Source organism: Platichthys flesus, chromosome 20, assembly GCF_949316205.1.
Source record: "Platichthys flesus chromosome 20, fPlaFle2.1, whole genome shotgun sequence".
NCBI lineage: Eukaryota > Metazoa > Chordata > Actinopteri > Pleuronectiformes > Pleuronectidae > Platichthys > Platichthys flesus.
This window is the reverse complement of record NC_084964.1, coordinates 13,386,409-13,406,023: the sequence shown is the minus strand read 5'-3', so window position 1 is coordinate 13,406,023 and position 19,615 is coordinate 13,386,409. Positions and strand designations below refer to the sequence as shown.

Here is a 19,615-nt window from a genome sequence, read left to right as displayed (position 1 = left end):
TTTCTGGATAGTGGGAGGAAGTTAGGACGTGTCGTCCATCTTTATATACAGTCTACAGCAGCGGCTCAGTGGAGTAGAGTTTCTTCTAACCTTGAGGCAGTTGAAGGCTTAATTGAGCAGGTATTTGCTTGTAGAGCAGGTCCTTAGATGACCATGACAAAAAAGTTCTGATGATTTATTTTTTGTCTCAACAAGTCAATATGGTCTCATCCTCTTCTGTGATGAGGAGTCATTTCTGACGTTGGATGAAGATCATCCATCTTTCTCTTCCTCTGGGACTCTGTCAGGGAAACTGTCAGTTGTTACGTCTGTCTCCTCTTTGGCCTCGACTCATCTGGGCTTTGATGACAAACAAAAAAATTGTTGAAATCTCCTGGATCTTAAAGCAGTGGTTAGACATTTTGAAAAATGCACTTGGCTCCGGCTCGTTAGTTAGTTGATGAGACTTTTATGATTCTTCTCATAGAACTCTCAGCAAAAACAATGTGTTAAACTGATCTTCTACAATATGAAATAATCAATGCAGGGAGATTTTTTAAACACCAACCTGTCGCCACACTCGTTCCTTTTCCTTTTCTTTGCCTTACTGGTGGTGGAGGCCTGTGACGGGAACGGCTCCTCAGCACTCACACCAGCAAGGCGGTCCTCCTTGGCTGGGCCGACAGAGCTGGTAGAGGTCCCCTCATTTAGGTATGTTTGGAGGATGGTCTGTGCTGCATCTTCTCCACTGGGAGAGCTCTGATCCCAGCAGACGCTCATCATGTTCATGCAGGACTTCAGACTGGAAACCAACCAGTTGCTCAGCCAAACAATTTCATCTACAAATATGTCCTTTTTTTGTATCATAACCTGTGAGCACAGAAGAACACAGAGCATCTGAGCACACACTTACTAGGGGCTGTTGTTGAACGTGCCCTGAAGGTGGCTCATTGTGAGGAACGGATGCTCAAGGATTCCTCGGGGGGTGATTCTTTCAGAGGAATTCACCTTGAGCATCTGTGTCAACAGGTTGATGAAGTTGGCCAGGTCACACTCACCATCACCACTTATCCCTAAGGCTGCATGACACAGCTGGGAAAGGGTTAGAAAAAAACAAATCAGTAAGTAAATCTAAACTTGTCCTCATGTTTGTCTTTCAAAATTAAATGATGAAAGACGAAGATATATGGTACCTTCATGAGCTCCTCAAGGTAACTCATCCCTTTGGAGGGTGTATAAGATTCTTCCAGCTCATCCAATGACTGAAATGAAAGAAGGACACAAAAACTTGAGGTATAGACGATATATCACCCAAGTTAACATTCTTTGATATCACAGCTGAGTGACAGAAAAATTATGTCTTACAATATATATCCAATTTGTGGATCCCCTCCAGTATAAGGGCCAGAAAAAGTTGTGCGTGAACTTTCCAGCCGCCAGTAGCTCTTGGTTAGGCTTCCCGATTGTCTCTACAATCTTTTTCATCTGTGGGCAGAACACAAGGTGAGAATATCTGTCCCTGTTCTAAACAGATGTGAATTTCATGTGAAAATCATGAGAGAAATTTACCTATTTGTTGTGTTTTAAGTAGAAATCATGTACCAACCATATCGTACTTGTCCCAGGCGTTAAACAGCCGTGTGCCCAGAAACATTTCTCCAGCAGTGCAGCCAAGAGACCACACATCTATGGCCTCGTTGAATGGAGCTCCCAGCAAGACCTCAGGAGATCTTCGAATAAGATGAGAAACACAAACATATTACTGAGGTTATTATTATTCTTGTCACAACAACCTTTACACATCTCTAGCATGCTAACGTTAGCATGCTTATGCAGGCGTTAAACCAGTAAACACCTGACCTGCCAGTGTACAGGGCTTGTTTGATTTAATACAGCAGACAACAGCTGTCAGAGATATACAGGTGTGTTGATGGTTGCTTACCTGTACGATAGGGTCTGGATGGTAGCACCAACAGATTTTGCTGGATTGTTCAGGGCTAAGCCAAAGTCGATGACCTTCACCCTCAGCGGCTCATTGACCTGATCCACCATCATGATATTTTGTGGTTTTAAATCTGCGTGAGTGATGCCTATGGTCTTGAGAAAGTCCAAGGCTGTGGCAAGCTGAAATCATGAAAAACAGGTCAATTCAGCTCTACTGTCAATTTCATGTTGTCAAGAAAAACTAAATAATTGTTGGCAGCTCAAAAAACTAAAGAGAAAACAACACAAACCTGCTGCAGAATCGGGCGGATCTGCTTCAAATTCAGAAATCGAGTTGGGCTCGTCCTGATGAAATCAAAAAGCTCAACATCCAGCTTCTCGAACTCGAGACAGTAGCGTCCCTCATAGGCGAAGGAGTCATTCAATCTCACGATGTTGAACTGGTCTGCGTTGAGCTCTTTAAGTTGTCGCAGATAGTCTTCCTGAAGGAGATTGTAGAAGAATAAAATGTGCTGTTGAGTTGTTAAACAAAGTCAAACAATGGATGAACAGAAGTTGTACTATACCTCGATCCTCGCTACCCGAATTTGCTCCTTGGTTCTGAAGATTTTCAGAGCAACCGTTTCGTTGGTGGTCTCCTTCTTGCATTCGGCGACCGTGCCAAAGGCGCCCTGCCCCAGATACTTTGTGACCTTGTAAGATGCCGTCCGGGTGGAGATGCGTTTTCCGACGGCAAATTCCATCACTCTCACAACTGAGAAGAGAGTAGAAAAGACAAAGTTTAGACACAAAACCAGGTGTTGTTTTGCAAAGCCTGACAGCCAGTTCCCATGCACGGAGTTAATGGACAGTTTCAAGCTCAGCGAATCATCTGTCAATTTATTCTTGAAATTTCCTTAGGCTTCTAGATAACTTGAATGTTGAGCTTTGTTGTAGCCTTAGCCGTGAAAGCTAACCTGTTAATGGCTGTTAAGAGTGAGCATTACCTGTAAACAACGTTTTATCAAAAGAGTCAAGGTTTTGTCAACTTGATAATCAGTGAGTAGGTTAACTAAACCAACTGAGGTACAAAAGGGTAAGTCTGTATTTATGCCTTGGAAGGATCTCACAAGCATTGATCGCCACTAAGGCTAAGGCTGTCTTTAATCTTTTCTAACATCAAACATTCCTGCTTAAATTGGTTCCTCTTTAAGTTGCATAAGTACTTTGATGTTAATTTATTTCATTTGATGTTAATTTTTTTCAAATCTTTATTGACAATCATTGTTTCAGTGCAATGAGGCTTCAGATAAATTGAGCCTGTGCTAAGAGTCTGATAAAACCGATTTTCAGATTGCTGATCAAAGTGTTTTTATTTCTTCATACCATGAGAAATGCAGCTCTGATATACACAGTGCACAACCTTTGTTGCCAGTTTATTAGGTACACCTAACTCAAACTAATGCAGGCTAATACACGGTTCCTGCAGTAATCCCATCCTTCATGAAGGTTATAGCATTCAGTTGTTGATTAAACTGTCTCAGTGAGCTGTTGAGTCACATTTAAGATAGTTTTCATAAGTTTTGCTGCAGCCGAGTGGTATTTCATTTTATTATTGTTCGCCCCATTTATATCAGAGGAGGCGATAAGCTGGAAAACTGAAACTGCTCAGTGTAATAAAATACAGTTCAACAGTCATTCACGGCCATTTATTGTGGGCAGCCTAACCAATGACCAACTAATGACTAACCTGTACCTAGCCACAAGCTCTTATCAACAAATATCTTTTTTGCTGGAGTTAAAAAAAGATTGTCTATATTCCCTATTGCACCAAAAGTGAAATAAGTTCACTGCTCATCCTGCAATGATCAGATTGAAACAACTGATTATTTATTCTATATTAATGTAAATTATCCAATGCCTTTTGGGAAACTCCACATTACTGATTATATCCTAAACTTGACCGAATCGACCAAAGAAAATGTCTATGAAAAGTGACAGACGGGATTTAGCAATTAACACATTTGACAGGACTCACAGAGGAAAGTCACTTGGAACTGTTTCACACACAGCTAATATGTCCTTATACATCTGCTGTATATATATATATGTACTCATAAGCTTCAGATTTATGAATCTTCTGCTACCTGGTCCTGTACATATATTATTCATCATCAGTATTTACCCTAACTGTTCATAATCTGTATGTATATTTATCTGGTGCATATATATTTATTCAGTTGCTACAGTATTTATTCATCTACTGCTATCCATCCTGTAAATATATTCTTCATTCACCTTAACTGTACATAATGTAAGCCTGTATTAATGACCTAAATATACTCTGATCACTTTAATCATTTAGATTGAATGACTCCTTTTAGAAGTGAGTACAACTAGTTCTCACAGCCGTATGCAAATATTCTTTACTTCTATAATAATTGTAGTATACCGCACTGATTTTAAACTGTTGCACTGATGTCATGGTTGTTTTCTTTCTTGTTATAACATAACTTTGAATTTGAATTAGTTTCTCTCTTTCTCTCTCTTTCACTCTCTCTCTCTCTGTCTCTCTCTCTCTCTCTCTCTCTCTCGCTCCCTCTCTCACCCTCATTACTTTCTTTGCATTTCTTTCTCTGTTATTGCCTGTATTGTCTGGACAAGAAGAGTCTGTCAATGTACCATTTCATTTATAAAACTGTTCGTTAAAGATGGTTATAAATAGTGTATTCATCCATCACTGCTTGTTGTTACCTCTGTTAGGGCTCCTCCTGCTGGACAGGGTACGCGCGGGTCGGGTACCTGTCTTTAGCCACACCCACCAGGAACAGGACGCACCTGTACGGCAGCACGAAGCGACAGCTCGGACTTTAATGTCTTTGACTTCAGACATAATTGTAGATCTTACTGGTGTTTCAGCTGCTTCACCCTTTAACTGGGATAATGGTCAGAAAACACATCTCGATCCTTTGTGTCCTGCTCTGTCTCGTTTCTGGGATCGACAACAAAGGTGAGAATCAGCTGCTTTGGGTTTCACTTTGAACTGGTGTGTCTTCTTTTGTTCATACGCATGTATTTCCTCATCTTGCCCTGAGAGCTCAACACACTGCAACCTAAAAAAAAACACAATTACATTTGTTAAACTGTAAACTTTATTTGTTTATTTGAATAAATAATACTGTATTACTGCAGATGTGTCCTGTTAACCCCCGAGAGACACTGGGCTTTATACGATCTCAACTATCGTTTTGTCTTTAGATTCTAAATGCAGCTATTTGAGTATAAAAGGGAATATTTCCTTCTCAAGCATCGCCACCTGCTGGTCGTTTGGGTTAATCATTAAACTTGTTTTTTTGTGTGTGTGTTGGCATATTGTGATATTCTGTACTAGCTCAGGTTCAAACTGCACCATCCTTTCATTCAATACATTTGAGAAGTTGAACATTTTCCCCGATTTGGGTCGCGGCTTGCCATTAAGGGCTGATGGTGGGTCCTGAAGCCAGACCAGTTGAGAACCACTGCTTTAGAGCATCCTGTTAGACTGAATAAACAGCGCTAACAAGCAAGCCCCTGTTTGTGAGGCAATGTATTGACCATATTGTGCAGGGGTAGGCAACCTTTACTATCAAAAGAGCAATTTTGCCCCCTCGTCCATGCTAAGATCTCACAGTGTGTCTATCTGAGATATATATATATATATATATATATATTAACCAGAGAATAACTTCTCAGCGTTTTACAGTTTCTCTGTGTTTTCACTTCTCTTCCAGACCTCTCCAGTGAGCTGACCTCCAAACTTGCCAAGTACTCCATTGTAAATCCTCAGGTGATTCACAGAAGGTCCAGGAGCCTCAACAGACCGCCACAGCCTGAAGGGGTGGGTACCAGAAACTCTTATTTCTTTATCTTTTTATGTTGCAATTTGTACGCCTACACTAAGAATCCTTCCTTTTCACCATTTCAGAACGATGGAGATGAGAGGATATCGTATGCACTCTCCATAAACAACACAAGGCACCTGCTTCATCTGAAAGCCAACAGGTAGCCTAAACGCACAGCTTTGCCATTACCTTGTTAGAGCTTCAGATCAAATATACCCTCATATTCTGTTTCTCTTCTTCTTCTCAGAGACTTTTTACACCCAAACCTTCTTCAGCATTGGCGTGAGGCAGTTGGTGACCACAACTCCTCATTAAAACGACATGTAAGTCGACCCTCGGCCATTCTGGTTTATGGGGCTGGTTTGAACATCAACCATTAACCTGTGTTCATGTCCCTTCTCCCCAGGTGCATTGCTATTACCACGGTGAGGTGGAGGGATATGAGGATTCGATGGTGGCGCTCAGCACGTGCTCCGGCCTCAGGTTTGATTCCCCACTCTCGCTAGTTGTAGTTACTCTGATTCGGTGGTAACATTTCAATAGAATGGTGTCATGTTTTTATGATTTCACAGAGTTTTTAAAGTAGGGCTGGACGGTATGGCCCAGACTGATATCTAGACAAAACTTTTCCTGTCATTCAATATTCATAATTGTCCCGAGAAATGTTATATCATTCGTTTTTAAAGGCTTGAAGGAAGGTTGCAGGTTTAAACTTCTTTTTGAGCAGGATGCAAAACATCTCACAAATCTGAAGCGGATACATTTTGTATGATACGGCTCAGCCATTTTCCATGAACTAACTTCTCAGTCAAACCTAACCGAAGCGATCCGGATCCTCCTGTGACTCACTGCGTACATTTCACTCGTAGTCAAGGGATCACAGCAACACACCCTAGGCTTCACACATTTTAAAGGTGTTTCCGCTCTTCATGCCGCTTCTGCAGGGGCGTTATCACCTTTGGAAACGAGACCTACGGGCTGGAGCCTTTGTCCCGGTCTGCGACCAATGAGCACGTCCTCTACCTGCTGAGGGACGTGAAGTCGGAGCCCGTAATCTGCGGGGTCGTCCACGAGGCGGCGTCCAGGCAGAGCCACGAGGCCTTTGACCCCGGTCAATCGCTGACTTCTCTGCTGCGGGTTGGGATGCTCACATAGTCAAATTATATTAACAGTTTAAACAGGTTTTAAAGTGGATGGAGGCTGAAGCTCTTTTGTTTATTGTCTATTGTTTTCACAGAGGAAGCGCGCTTTACCACAAACCAGTTATGTGGAGTTGGTGCTGGTTGTCGATAATCTCAGGGTGGGTGTGTGTTAACCTGTTTGTGAATGTGAAGCATGTGTCTTTACCCAACATATGTTGCAGTTGTTTTCCTATGAGGTGGATTTCATTCCCATAGAGATCATCTCGGCTATTATGGCTGTATGGCTGTTTTGAAATTATCATTAATCTGTGTGTTCACTGTGTTTACAGTATAATTTAAAGCAAAAGAATGAGACGGCTGTTCGAGAAGAGACGGTGGAAATTGCCAATCTACTGGACGGGGTGAGATTCGAAGTAGGAAGAACAACTAAGCCAAATTTTGAGTGAATCTCTCTGAAATCGCCTGTTTTTATTTTCTGTTCCGCTCCAGTATTACAAACCCCTGAACATCCGTGTCGTGCTCGTGGGCCTGGAGATCTTTAAGGACAGTAATCCTTTTAGTTTGGATGGCTCTGCAGGGGACGTGCTGGGCCGCTTTGTAAACTGGAGGAAGAATACCCTTATACCAAAGATCAAGCATGACATTGGTCAACTCATCGTGTGAGTACTGCCTGTTAGTTGTCATCTTCTGTTTTTAAACAACATGACGCCATCCGATGACAACTTTTGACACAAGCTACTTTACTCATCTCTCTGTCTCATTTCTCAGTGGTAAGCCCAGCTCAGCCTATGGGAACGTGTTAGGCATGGCCTTCGTGGGCACCGTCTGCTCCGTAGCGACCTCTGGAGGAATGAACCTGGTTAGTTTGACTTCCTTTTTTAAACGTCTATCACCATGAGACACCGAGGTGCTTTGACATCGTGAGCTTTTGTGTTGAAACTGATACAGTCTGCATTATTCATGGTGAGCTCTATAAGCGTGGCTCATTTTCAGAGGCTGTGAATAACAGAAGTATCAAACCGGTAAGACCTGTCTGACTCAGCTCCATGACGAGGCATCTTATTTTGTCCCATTAGATTCTTTAAATTCTCTTGTCTTGGAATAACAGTGTTAATTGTTCCCGATTGAGGTCACGCTGGGAGGAGCAATTACTTCCTGGTAAACTAAAACAAGAGCACCTATGTACAAAACTCATTTTAATAATCGAAAGGAAACTCCCCATCTTTTTGTTTGTTACCATCAAATAAATCTTGTTTTATTGGTATAACTTAAATTAAATAATTCAACAAGACTCATGCAAAGCCAAAGCTTTGCATGACTTACATAGCTTTTCAATCAACATTTTAATAATATTGACAAGTAATTTAAATTTCCATGTCTGGATTATATATTTAGATGTATAAACTAACGAGGATATTGACACTGAATACACGTGGGTATGTTTTCACAGTTCAGCAAAGACACTTCTTTGCCTTTCTTCTCCACTATTGTGGCGCACGAGATGGGACACAACCTGGGCATGAATCACGACGACAGCTGCAAAAAATGCAATGGAAGCAGCTGCATTATGAGTGCTGGTGCCAGGTAAAATATCTTCCCAAAATATATAGTTGACAGAAAATTAAAAAAGTTAAAACAGTATGTACATACAGTACAATGCATATTCTGTGCCTTTCCAAATGGACATTTCCATCCATGTCTGTTCCCGTTACCCTGTAGCGGTGCCACCAGCTTCAGCAGCTGCAGCGAACAAGACTTTGAGAGGCTGGTCATCGGCGGAGGAGGCGTGTGTCTGAGAAACCAGCCCTCGTCATCAGATGTGATCGGAATCGCTGAATGTGGCAACGGCCGGATTGAAGAAGGAGAACAGTGTGACTGTGGAAAACCGGAGGTAGGCTACCGTCCTCCAGATAAACTCACACACTCAACTTGACACTTTGTACTCTCATGCGTTACGAATGTTATTCTAATACATCACATCGTCATATAATGTAAGGGACAGCAGTTTTTTTTCATGCCAACTTTTCTGATCCAACGACCTACAAACACGATTGTATACAAGAATCACTGACAACAATGCTGTTATTGTAGTTGCAATGAGCTGTAGAGTAGGTATTTAGACTTTACTCTTGTATTAAACATGTGCAGGACATTTGCAAATGAATGATGTCAGTATTTAGGAAACCTTTTGGTGTAATGCAGACATGGTCATGTTACAACCTCAAGGAGTTTAAACAAAAAACTCCTTTTGGTCCTTTTTAAAGTCATGTGCTTTTTCTGTCTTTTTAGTGTAGTGGTAAACATAGTTTTGCTCTGTTTCTATTTCGTGCAGGAATGCAAGAATAAATGCTGTGATGCTGCCACTTGCAAATTGACAGGCGGGGCCGCCTGCGCTTCGGGATACTGCTGTGACAACTGTCAGGTCAGCATTGTGCTGGACTACAGGGAATGAGAAGCTGTAAATTGCTTTTGGGAAAACATTGTTTGCACGACTTTTTGTTGTAGATCCAAGTTGCTGGAACCCCGTGCAGGAAGTCTGTCAACTCCTGTGACCTTCCTGAATACTGTAGAGGCGACAGTGGGTCCTGTCCTGGTGACTTCTACATCATGGACAGCCTGCCTTGCCAAAACAATGCTGCATACTGCTACGACGGCAGATGCCAGACGTATGATTTCCAGTGCAAACATCTCTTTGCACCAGGTACATTAAACAATCCCTTATATGTGTTTTCCAGTCAGGAATACATCACACATAAAAAGGTCACCAATACAAAAAAATCCACTTCTCTTGTCATTAATATTTTATATCTTGGTTTTTATTTGTCTCTGCTGCAGATCCAGCTACAAAGGCGGCAGATGTTTGTTTTAAAACAGCAAATACTCAGGGAAACAAATTTGGAAACTGTGGCCTCAGCAGCAACGGAAATCCCATTCCATGTCTTCCAGAGTAAGTAATCAGCTTTTTATGAATGTAAATAATGGATCTCTAATAATTTATTGTCAAACCAACACGGAACGTAAGAAAGTACATTCGATGGCAATTTTTAACTAAATGATATGATGTAACCTTAATTGTCGGTTAAAGGATACATTTTTTCGTCAGCTTGAGCCCATTAACAGTAGTGGTAAATTTCTTTCTACAGACACTCCATGTGTGGAAAAGTGCAGTGCACTAACGTGAACACCAATTCCCCCCCTCCTGGGGCCCAAGTCAGCAACCAAGTAGTTGAAGGCCAGACTTGTGTAAATGCAGACTTCAACCTCGGCACAGATGTGTTAGATCCTGCCTACGTTAACCCCGGCAGCCCTTGTGCAGAAGGAAAGGTAAGCCGACTCTTACTGGGAAGTTATGTGATTCCAATTAATCTACCTTTGGGAAAGTGGAAAAGATGACTCATAATAATTCATCTTATTTGTGAGTTATACGTCTTCTCTTTCAGACCTGTGTGAACTTCAAGTGTGTGAACGCCTCTGCCCTGTCGCCCAACTTGGACTGTGACGCTCAGACCACCTGCAACGGCCGAGGGGTAAATCTGCATTTACTGTTTTTTGTTTACTCGATCACCAGCCGCTAATAACAAGTCTGACTTCGCTGTCGTGATGCTTCCTTCAGGTTTGTAACGACCAAGGACACTGTCACTGTGAGAACGGATGGGCGCCACCGTACTGTGACAAGTCAGGACGAGGCGGCAGCGTAGACAGTGGTCCCGCTCAGATAGGTGGGTTTGAAAAGATTCTATGAATTCATCTAATCGAGGATTGTGTGGCTTATTGTAATCCTACATCAGGGCTTCATACTGCTCATGTATTAATCAGCAGCAGCAGCAGTGCTACCCTGTATGTCTGTCGTTGAAGCACCCAGACGTCTATGTGTTTTGGTCTTAGATCAGTTTAATAATACTAATGGAACGGAAACTTGCCAGGAGGAGCTATGTCACTTGGTTGTTATTCCATGATGAGTGGTATATACCTCTGAATGCTCGTGCATGATGTGTTTTTCATGTAGTTGAAAATGGGGGGGAGGGGGGGAATCCTTCAAAGCCCAAAGTCACCGCCAAAAATTATTGCTGTAATTTTCTGCACTTTGCTATGAAAACATGTTGACACTTTTGTTGACACTCTTCTCCCTTCGCATGCGACCGCGTCCACATCAGACTACTCCCTCAGGGACGGCCTGTTGATCTTCTTCCTGCTGGTGGTTCCTCTCGTGGTTCTTGTGGTTCTGGCCCTTCTCTACTTCTTCAAGAGAGATTCCCTGGATGTCTGCTTGAAAAGACGCCGCAAGTAAACATAACAAAATGTTTCGACATTTCAATAGTGCAGATGCAGTGTTTAATAATTTAATGTTGATGGAAAAAACTAATTGGTTCTTTTCTGTGCCTTTTTTTTAATTGTTTTATAGGCCACGTAGTCCTCCAAGTGGAAATGCAAATGGACAGCAAAACACAAATGGTCAAACAACTGCCACAACCAAGCCCCCAGCACCTACTCCTCCTAATGAGGTAAAAAAAAAAAGATTCTCAACCATCACTGCAGGGAAGACAGCCCAAAATAAAAGAGGGAAATCAATGATAACAACACACTTTTAATTTCCTTCTTCTAATTCTAGCCTGGAAATCCATCGGTTACATCAGTTCCGATTCCTGGGTATGAACTGATTTTAAATGTCTTTTTCACTCAATCCGTATTCATGCATAATCTTTTGTGGGAAAAAAGCAAACCTGTAACAGTTTTACCAGAATTTCTGTGTTCAGTTTCAGGTATGGAGAAGTTGATTACTGGAATTCAGAAACGAGCGCTGCCCCTGCAAAACCAGCAGCTCCGAGGCAGGGCCCCGGAGTGCCCAGACCAATCCCAGCCAGGCAGCCGCCGAATTGATACCCATTTTATGTACCAAATAATAATATTCTATTGTATTGAGTGTACAACCACTTAATACTATATGAAGGGACCATTTTAAATTGCTGTGACAATAGCACCTTTATTGTTCGACTGTAGTCACGCAATGGTAGGGGCTTGTAAGATGTGTAAATTTGGATCTGTATAAGTGTGTTTTATTCGATTCCTGTCCATCAAATATTGCAAATAAGTGCGTTTAAAATGTAACGAGTGAATATTTTGTGACTCGATTATCTATTAAGTATTTGAAAGATTTTGATTTCATGGATGTTAATTGTAATAAAAAAAATGTATAAGGGAGTTTGTTTAGAGTTTCTTGGAGATGTAATACATTTTCTGTACTTTTACTGTCAACATTACCTCTAGTTTGCATCACGTTATAGTAGTGATAATAAATAAATAAAAAAGGCACAAAGTTGAAGGTCAGTGTATCATCAAGTAAGGACATATTTTGGCAGTAATTGATATTGACATAATGTGACTAATTTATTCAAGGAATCATAATAATAAAGAATAAATTACTTTTAGCACCGCCCATACAGATCATCTGTAGCCGGTAGACAAAGTAAAAGTGCATTTCTCATCAGATATTGATTCTATAATTGGCCAAACAGATTCAAAATATATAACAGATTGAGTATAAGCCACAGATATGAGTTTGCCTGAATTTCTTCACATTTTTAAAAATGTAAGGAATGCCAAATTAACCATCAAGAGTTCGTTTTTGCAATGCCTGACTGGATTTACTGACAACTCTTAAAGAATTTGTTTCAATACTGAAGAAATCTCAAAAACCTGATGTTTCTCAGGGAGGCTCTGACATGTTCCTGTACCTGCCCCATTATTCTAGAGTGTTCAGTATTCAGTCTAATTTCATTCTATGTGCATGCTCCCCTTTGTGTACTTTATTCTGAAAGGATCAAACCCGGAAACCATATGTGTTCCTCGTGTGACGTCAGCGGAAGTCACCTGTCAGCTGTGACCAGCCATGGCTGCAGTAGGACACAACACGATGGAGAGAAGTTGAGATTCAAAGTGTTTATCTGTTATAACACATGGCAGCAGGGGAGGCTGGAGGTCGGGCTCCGGTCTGCCTGTGTGTCCTGTGCGGGCTGCCCGCCGCTGGGAAGTCCTCCCTGGGCCTCACGGTCCTCAGCACCGCTGCTCAGCTCGGATGGAGAGCCACCGTGGTGCCGTATGATGACCTGATCCCCGGGCAGGCCTTTCACCCCAGACTGGAAGAGGAGGAGGACGGAGCGATGGTGAATATTGAGTTTGATAAAAGTATTTGAATAAGGTCAATTTTGGCTCTGGTAACTGTTTTTATTATTATTCATATTATTATGCAATTCATAAACCAGATAGTTGATAAGGTTACATCGAACTCTCTTTCTCTCTCTCTGTTATTGTAAGTCCTTAGGGTTTGTGTTTCCTGTAAATATTCATACTACTTTTATTCAGTTTCATACTTTTGACATGCATTCAAACTAGAGCTGGGCCATCACAAACATCAATATTTATCGCCACATAATTTTCATGTGTTTTCACGTGTTTGTTATAAATAAGAGTTTAAAAGGACAACCTTTACTCTTATAAGAAAAAATGACAATTTTCCTCATGATATTATTGTAGCCCTAGTAAAGAGTTCTATTGATTGGCCAATATTTATTTTTTAATCTTTTCTAGCACACTGATTGGAAGTCACACAGACAGGCAGTGCTGCAGTGCATTGAGCTGTTCTTGAAGACGCCTGACATGTCGGCAGAGCTGCTGAGCGGCCGACAGATCAACACTGCTGCCTGGGAGCAATGCGTCCGTGTGCTGCGGCAGCCTGAAGGACCTGTGGACCCCTCTCAGGCCGACCGGGCACCACTTCTCTTTCTGCTGGATGATAACTTCTACTATCAGAGCATGAGATACGAAGTGTTTCAACTTGCAAGAAAGTGTAAGCACTTTGTTTCTTGCATTCAACACAAGCCCCTAACATAATGCATGTTTCTGTCCATTTATAAACTTTGTATATTCATAAAGCATCCTCTTGCATCAACTGTCTTTGCAGACTCACTGGGGTTCTGCCAGGTGTATCTTCACTGTGATGTGGAGTCCTGCATCAGCAGAAACCAGTGCCGGCCTGAACCCGTTCCCACCGAGGTGATTCTGGAGATGGGAAAGCGTCTGGAGCCCCCGAATCCACAGAAGAACTCGTGGGAGACGCAAAGCATTTCGATCGACACCACAGATAATTTGTCTAACCTTGACATGTAAGACAGCAGAGTAAGCAGTTGTTTTACCAAAGTGCCTTTTTCAGGTATTAATTGTTTGCCTCTGTCTGTTTCTCCTCTCCCGTGTGGCCTGTCCTCAGCCAGAGGGTGACAGACTTGATCTCCTCTGCGCTAAGAAACCCGCTGAGCCCGGTAGAGGACAACACTGAACAAAAGGTGTGTTGACCCCCCCCTCACCCACCACAGCTCTCCTGAACCTGTCAACACAGGGTTTTAAATGTGCGACTGCAGAAGCGGAGAGTTGAGCTGCTTTGTTCTCGTGCTGTGCAGGAAGCCGACCGTCTGAGATGTGCCACAAGTGTGGTTCACCAAGCTGACCAGGCCTGTCGACGCCTCATCTCCGAAGCCATGAGGACTGCCAGAGGTCAGACAGGAGGTTCGTTGACATTGTACTCGGCTTGTGATTTGCAGCACTTCATAATGGTAGTTTGGTCACCTTCATTTCAGAAAATCAAGTGTCTTCTGAACACATGAGATCTTTGGCCTCGCAGCTGAATGAATCCAAGGCGACATTTCTTCGCAGCCTGCGAGAGCAGCTGCTGCAGGACCCGTCTTTCTCTCAGGAGGAGAACATGGATGTGGAGCGTGTGGTGAAAAGTGCAGTGGATGTTTTCGACCATGAGAAAAAGGAAATCTTGTTAAAGATAATATATGACCATAACTAGATTTTATTGGTGCAAGTCACAAGTGGATGTGTGGATATGTAATAGAATATATATTTAAATAAAATGTACTTTTACTTATCCCTTCTTCTTCGGTTTGTGGAACATTCGGGAACTAAGTGAAAAAGAATCTGAATAAATGTATGCATCCCTTCAATAATTTATTATGACATAAAAAAAACTTTCTTCAAAATCCACATCAATCGTCTGCAAACAGGATATGAAATCTTGATGAGATAAAAATTTTATCTTGTTTGTCAGGACACACACTTAAGATCAAAAGGGATAAACATCCCATTGATGATTCCAATTTTTTTTTCATAATAAGATTATATAAAACGAACAAGTTAAAGTCTTGAGACATTAAACAAAGATTTCCATGAAATCCGAAACTTGTTTAAATGTAAAAAAAAAAAAGAGAACCTAACTTCACATTACATCTTAAAGTCACAGTGTTACCCTGAATCTTAACAGTGTCTCAATAAGGGCTACCATTTTGTGCAAAAAGAAATTGCTAAATACAGAACCACAAAAATACTCAAAAGACAATTTATAAAAACTCATAGAAAAGAGTTTCAGGGGTATAAATAATATTTAAAAAAAACACTGTCAATCTATCTAAAATATTGACCTATTTGATAGGTCTACAATTTATGAAGTGAGGCATTATTAAATATCAGAGAATGAGCAGGATTTTAAAGATTAGCTGGACATAAAGTTAAGTTTTGAATAGAAAAACAAGTTGATCAGTTCATGAGTCTCTAAACATCCCACTTCAGCTCATCACAGTAAAATGTGCCCAGCTCATTAAACTGAGACAGAAACTTTAGATTAACAGATGGTCCTGCAGTGAATACCTGTGTTCATTTTTAAATACTGTTGATTGTTTTGTTTGTTAAAATGGAGTTGCCTGTGTATTTGAGATTTACTGTGAAGCCCTGGTGACTCTTTGCCAAATCACAATGAAACAGGACAGAGGTCAGTTTCCTGACCTCTGTCGTCTGTCGTTGGCTCTGAACTGGACTGCCTCACAACAGTGGCTGAGAGCAGGTCCCTGAGTAGGTTGCGGTCCATCTTGGACAATGAGCACCACCCACTTCACAAAACTCTCATTGGTCAGAGGAGCGTTTTCAGTGGCAGACTCCTGTCATTGTCATGCACATCGGAAAGGCTGAGGAGGTCCTTTGTCCCCAGTGCCATTCGGCTTCATAACGCCACACAGAGGGAGAGTGGGGGGGAGAGATCTTCCCGGCATGAAATTACAATATCCGTGGCACCTATTGCAATTCTGTCCGTCCTGGGAGAGGGATCCCTCACATGTGGCTCTCTCTGAGGTTTCTACGTATTTTTACCTGTTAAAGGGTTTTTTCGTAGTTTTTCCTTACTCTTGTTACCCTGTTATAGCCCATGAGAAGAATTGTAACTTGTGAATATGGGCTATTCAGGTAAAATTTGATTGATTGATATTCCTATATATTTATATATATATATATATATATATTTATATATATATATATTTATATATATATATATATATATTTCTGCTGTTTTTATAATATATATACACAGTTTATATTTTGTTGTATTAACCACTCCAGCACAAAATCACTTTAAATACTGGACACTGACACAATCACATCATTGCCTTCCATACCTGTATCTGTATATATGCTCTCCGTATGTGATATATGTGATTTATGTGTATATGTCAGTGATGTGGTAAGTGTACAAGCTACTGGATGATCTGAATTTCCCTCGGGATTAATAAAGTATCCATCTATCATCTATCTATCTGACACTGCAAACTACCCTGTTGTATAATGTGTCTGTCGTCGAATTCAGTCAAAATAATGTAAAAAAGCTCCTAGTTGAAAGCTGTGTAGAGCTGTCATAAGCAACGTATATAGTGCAGTTAGTGAGTGTAAAATTGATAGTAAACTGTACAAAAAAAAAACATTAAGCCAGTGTCACTGTGTGTAATACAATTTACCGAAAACACAAGGATATCTGACTCCATATGCTTCTCTATCACAAGGAATCAGTTTTTATGTTGGCCACGGGCAAAGTGGCATGCAAAGTCATATTTGTCTGTGCACATGTGTCCACAGATGTTGCACTGGAATGGATGTTCGTAGCCATGACAGCCCATGTGAATGGTGTAGAGGATATTGTCCGAGAAGTCTATATCACAGTGCGGGCATTTTTGAAAGAGCTGTTGGTCCAGTGTGTTCATGGCAGGAGTGGGTGTGCTCGGCTGGCTGTTGCTCACACTCGCAGGAAGCATGTGCATGTTGTTCTCAAAACCGAGGCCAGGAACAGGACTACAACTGCCGCGGCCCGAGGTGGGAGATTCTTCTTCTTTAGGAGGTGATGTCTGCACTCTGTTTGAAGACATTGCAACCTGGTCAATAGAGACCTGATGTATGAGGATGGGCTTCTCATCTTCTAAAAACTCCCTGTCTGGAGATGTTGCAGTCTGAGCCTCAGGGTGAAGGTCGGCCAACTGGCCAGCAAGTGTGGAAAGCTGGTCCAGCGGATTATTAAACGTCAAACCATTAGCATCTCTGTTGTGACAATCACTCTCATCTACCTTGGGAAGATCCTTATACTCACTGCCATTCATATGGTAGTGGAGCTTGTGAGACAAGTCGTTTAGATAATCCGACTTTGGCATCACCATGGAGGCAGGGTTGAAATTGATAAGCAGTCGCCTGCTGAAGCCAAGCGCGCCCGTCCTCTTCTGCAGGGCGCTCAGCATTCTCTTGTTGGAGAAGGAAGAACGAACGACCCTCGTGGGAAGAAGTTTGTGGCGGCGGCGACGGTGGTGCGACAGGTTGCTGCGGTCGCTGCAGCGGAAGGCACAGAGGTCACACTTGTATGGCTTCTCTCCTGTGTGCGAACGCATGTGGGCTTCCAGATGGCGCTCATATGCTGAGGCGAATGGGCACAGCTGGCAGCGGTGTGGCTTTTCTCCTGGGGTACAGTCAGGAGAGGAAATAATTGCAGAAATGTTATATTAAATATCTTACTGTAAAAGAGGAAACAGCAATGAGACAATAAGTAGATTATACTAAGAGCAGCTAGATGATACAAACACATGTAAATCTACATGTAAATCAATTCTGGAGAATTGTGATGAAATTCTCCAGAATTTCATCAGTCACACTGACAGGCTGTAAATAGGACAAACAAATAACTTTTATAGTTAATGTACACAAAATTGAAACAGGATAGCTGGTGAACAACTAACCAAATATCTGTGGTCAGTATTTAAAAGACTCGATTGTTATTCAAGCTAGGTTGACCTAACAACAGGTTGTGTGCTTTTGTCACAGACAAGGTTTTACATATTACGAGACTCTGCCTCAGGCATGAAGGAGAACTAAGTGCTATCACTGTAGTTTTACCGAACTGGTCTGTCATTCTAAATGGCTTCTTACAGTAAACGTGTCAAACATATTATGTTTACTATTATAGATTACAAAGTAAGCATCAGACCCTCTTTTGAGAGAGGCAGCGACCAGGATCCAGTTGCGTATTTTACATGGAACAATTAGATTAAAAGGATTAATTGATTGACACATTTTTGCAGCTCCAGTCTATGCATACATCTATAGCTGATATACACAGTGCTTTAAACTCTGACTAAGGACACTTCCTGTGAGTAAAACTGCATTTTATAATTGTTCGTTTTCTCATTTTTACCCTCCATCACCTGTATATGACTGCCTGGATCCCCTGCGGTGTTTCAGATAAACAGCACATTCTTGGGCATGGTGTTGCCACTGACCTGTGTGGATGCGGATGTGCTCTATTAAGCGAGCCATGCCCTTGTTCGCATAGCTACAGTAGCTGCACTTGTATTTGCCATCACAGGTCCTCTCCAGGCCGTCCATCTGCACATCGGACCCATCCTCCATCGCCAGGCTCACCTCCACAGACGGAGGGTCCAAGCCATTCTGCTCACTTCTGGGTGCAGCTGAAAACGAAACACCCACCGTGACCATTAACGTTTTAAATAATACATCACTTTATGTTTCTTCATATATTTGCAACCTGTGTGCCCCTCCCACCGGCTTGAAACGGCTCCGGGGACTCCTTCTCTCCACACACGGAGCCTGAGATCATGTTGACGTGCTGGGTTTGCTGTGTCAGGTATTCTTGAAATTCCTTCACAAAATCCACAGGCTCGGTCTTTATCTCGTCCATTTCTTCCTCTGTGTTGGAGCCTGCAGAGATCCAGAGGAGAGGGGTCGATGGTCAAACGCGTGACAACTCTTGGTTTTCACTTGTGACACCTGATAACCAAAAGTAGCTAACGTAATTAGCAGCCGCCTTAGATACGTTAGCTAACAGGCGTTAATAACAATGCTAACGATACCTAGCACTGACTGTTTGACGCCATATTCATATCTGACCTTTCAGTGAAGGAGCAATATTATTCCGGAACAGAGAAGGAGGAGAGAACTGAGCTCTGGGAATAAATGACCAGGGTTTCTGTTTATTAGATGCAGTCGTTACCAGGTCAACTTCCTCCTTTTCTTCCTCGAGATTGAATTGCAGTTCATCAACCTGCTTATACGCACTTTACCGCCACCTGCTGGGCTGGAGTGTGAAATGGTACAAGAAAAGAATATGTAAATCCTCCTCAATCTTTCATTTTGTTCTTAAATAATCAAATAGGAAAATTCTAGATGTATTTCACATCAGATACCCTAATGTGTGACTGTATTTTCCCACCAACATTTCACCGATATTAATTCCCTTGTATGGAGAATAAATATGGAGCATTGGAAATTGTAGATGATTTTAGTAATTTAATTCCAAATATGGCCTCATATTGCTAT

General features: G+C 41.7%; 3 protein-coding genes across 4 annotated transcripts; 2 read left to right on the top strand and 1 right to left on the bottom strand.

Moving 5' to 3' along the window:
• Positions 1-4,713: 4,713 nt before the first annotated feature.
• Positions 4,714-12,124, top strand: zgc:174164 (uncharacterized protein LOC570656 homolog). The gene is made up of 22 exons (XM_062378901.1): positions 4,714-4,912; positions 5,673-5,779; positions 5,867-5,943; positions 6,031-6,106; positions 6,190-6,266; positions 6,728-6,920; positions 7,021-7,083; positions 7,255-7,326; positions 7,415-7,584; positions 7,694-7,784; positions 8,376-8,509; positions 8,645-8,816; positions 9,258-9,347; positions 9,431-9,626; positions 9,761-9,872; positions 10,069-10,249; positions 10,366-10,452; positions 10,539-10,644; positions 11,080-11,209; positions 11,328-11,427; positions 11,535-11,572; positions 11,680-12,124. Exons 1-22 carry the CDS (start codon positions 4,846-4,848, stop codon positions 11,801-11,803), a joined length of 2,463 nt encoding a protein of 820 aa, XP_062234885.1. The 5' UTR covers positions 4,714-4,845; the 3' UTR covers positions 11,804-12,124.
• Positions 12,125-12,784: 660 nt separating this feature from the next.
• LOC133975996 (L-seryl-tRNA(Sec) kinase) lies at positions 12,785-16,555 on the top strand. 2 transcript variants are annotated; one of them, XM_062414057.1, is made up of 6 exons: positions 12,785-13,086; positions 13,511-13,769; positions 13,884-14,085; positions 14,187-14,262; positions 14,377-14,470; positions 14,554-16,555. In XM_062414057.1, exons 1-6 carry the CDS (start codon positions 12,880-12,882, stop codon positions 14,769-14,771), a joined length of 1,056 nt encoding a protein of 351 aa, XP_062270041.1. In that variant the 5' UTR covers positions 12,785-12,879; the 3' UTR covers positions 14,772-16,555. The 2 variants fall into 2 exon arrangements, with proteins under 2 accessions (XP_062270041.1, XP_062270040.1); XM_062414056.1 differs by having other exon boundaries at positions 14,377-14,482.
• Positions 16,556-16,735: 180 nt separating this feature from the next.
• LOC133975994 (zinc finger protein Pegasus-like) lies at positions 16,736-19,309 on the bottom strand. Its single transcript, XM_062414055.1, has 4 exons — positions 19,187-19,309; positions 18,842-18,997; positions 18,559-18,747; positions 16,736-17,741 (listed from the first exon to the last, which is right to left on the bottom strand). The coding sequence occupies exons 2-4, from the start codon at positions 18,975-18,977 to the stop codon at positions 16,807-16,809; spliced, it is 1,260 nt and encodes a 419-aa protein (XP_062270039.1). The 5' UTR covers positions 18,978-18,997; positions 19,187-19,309; the 3' UTR covers positions 16,736-16,806.
• Between the last annotated feature and the right edge of the window lie 306 nt (positions 19,310-19,615).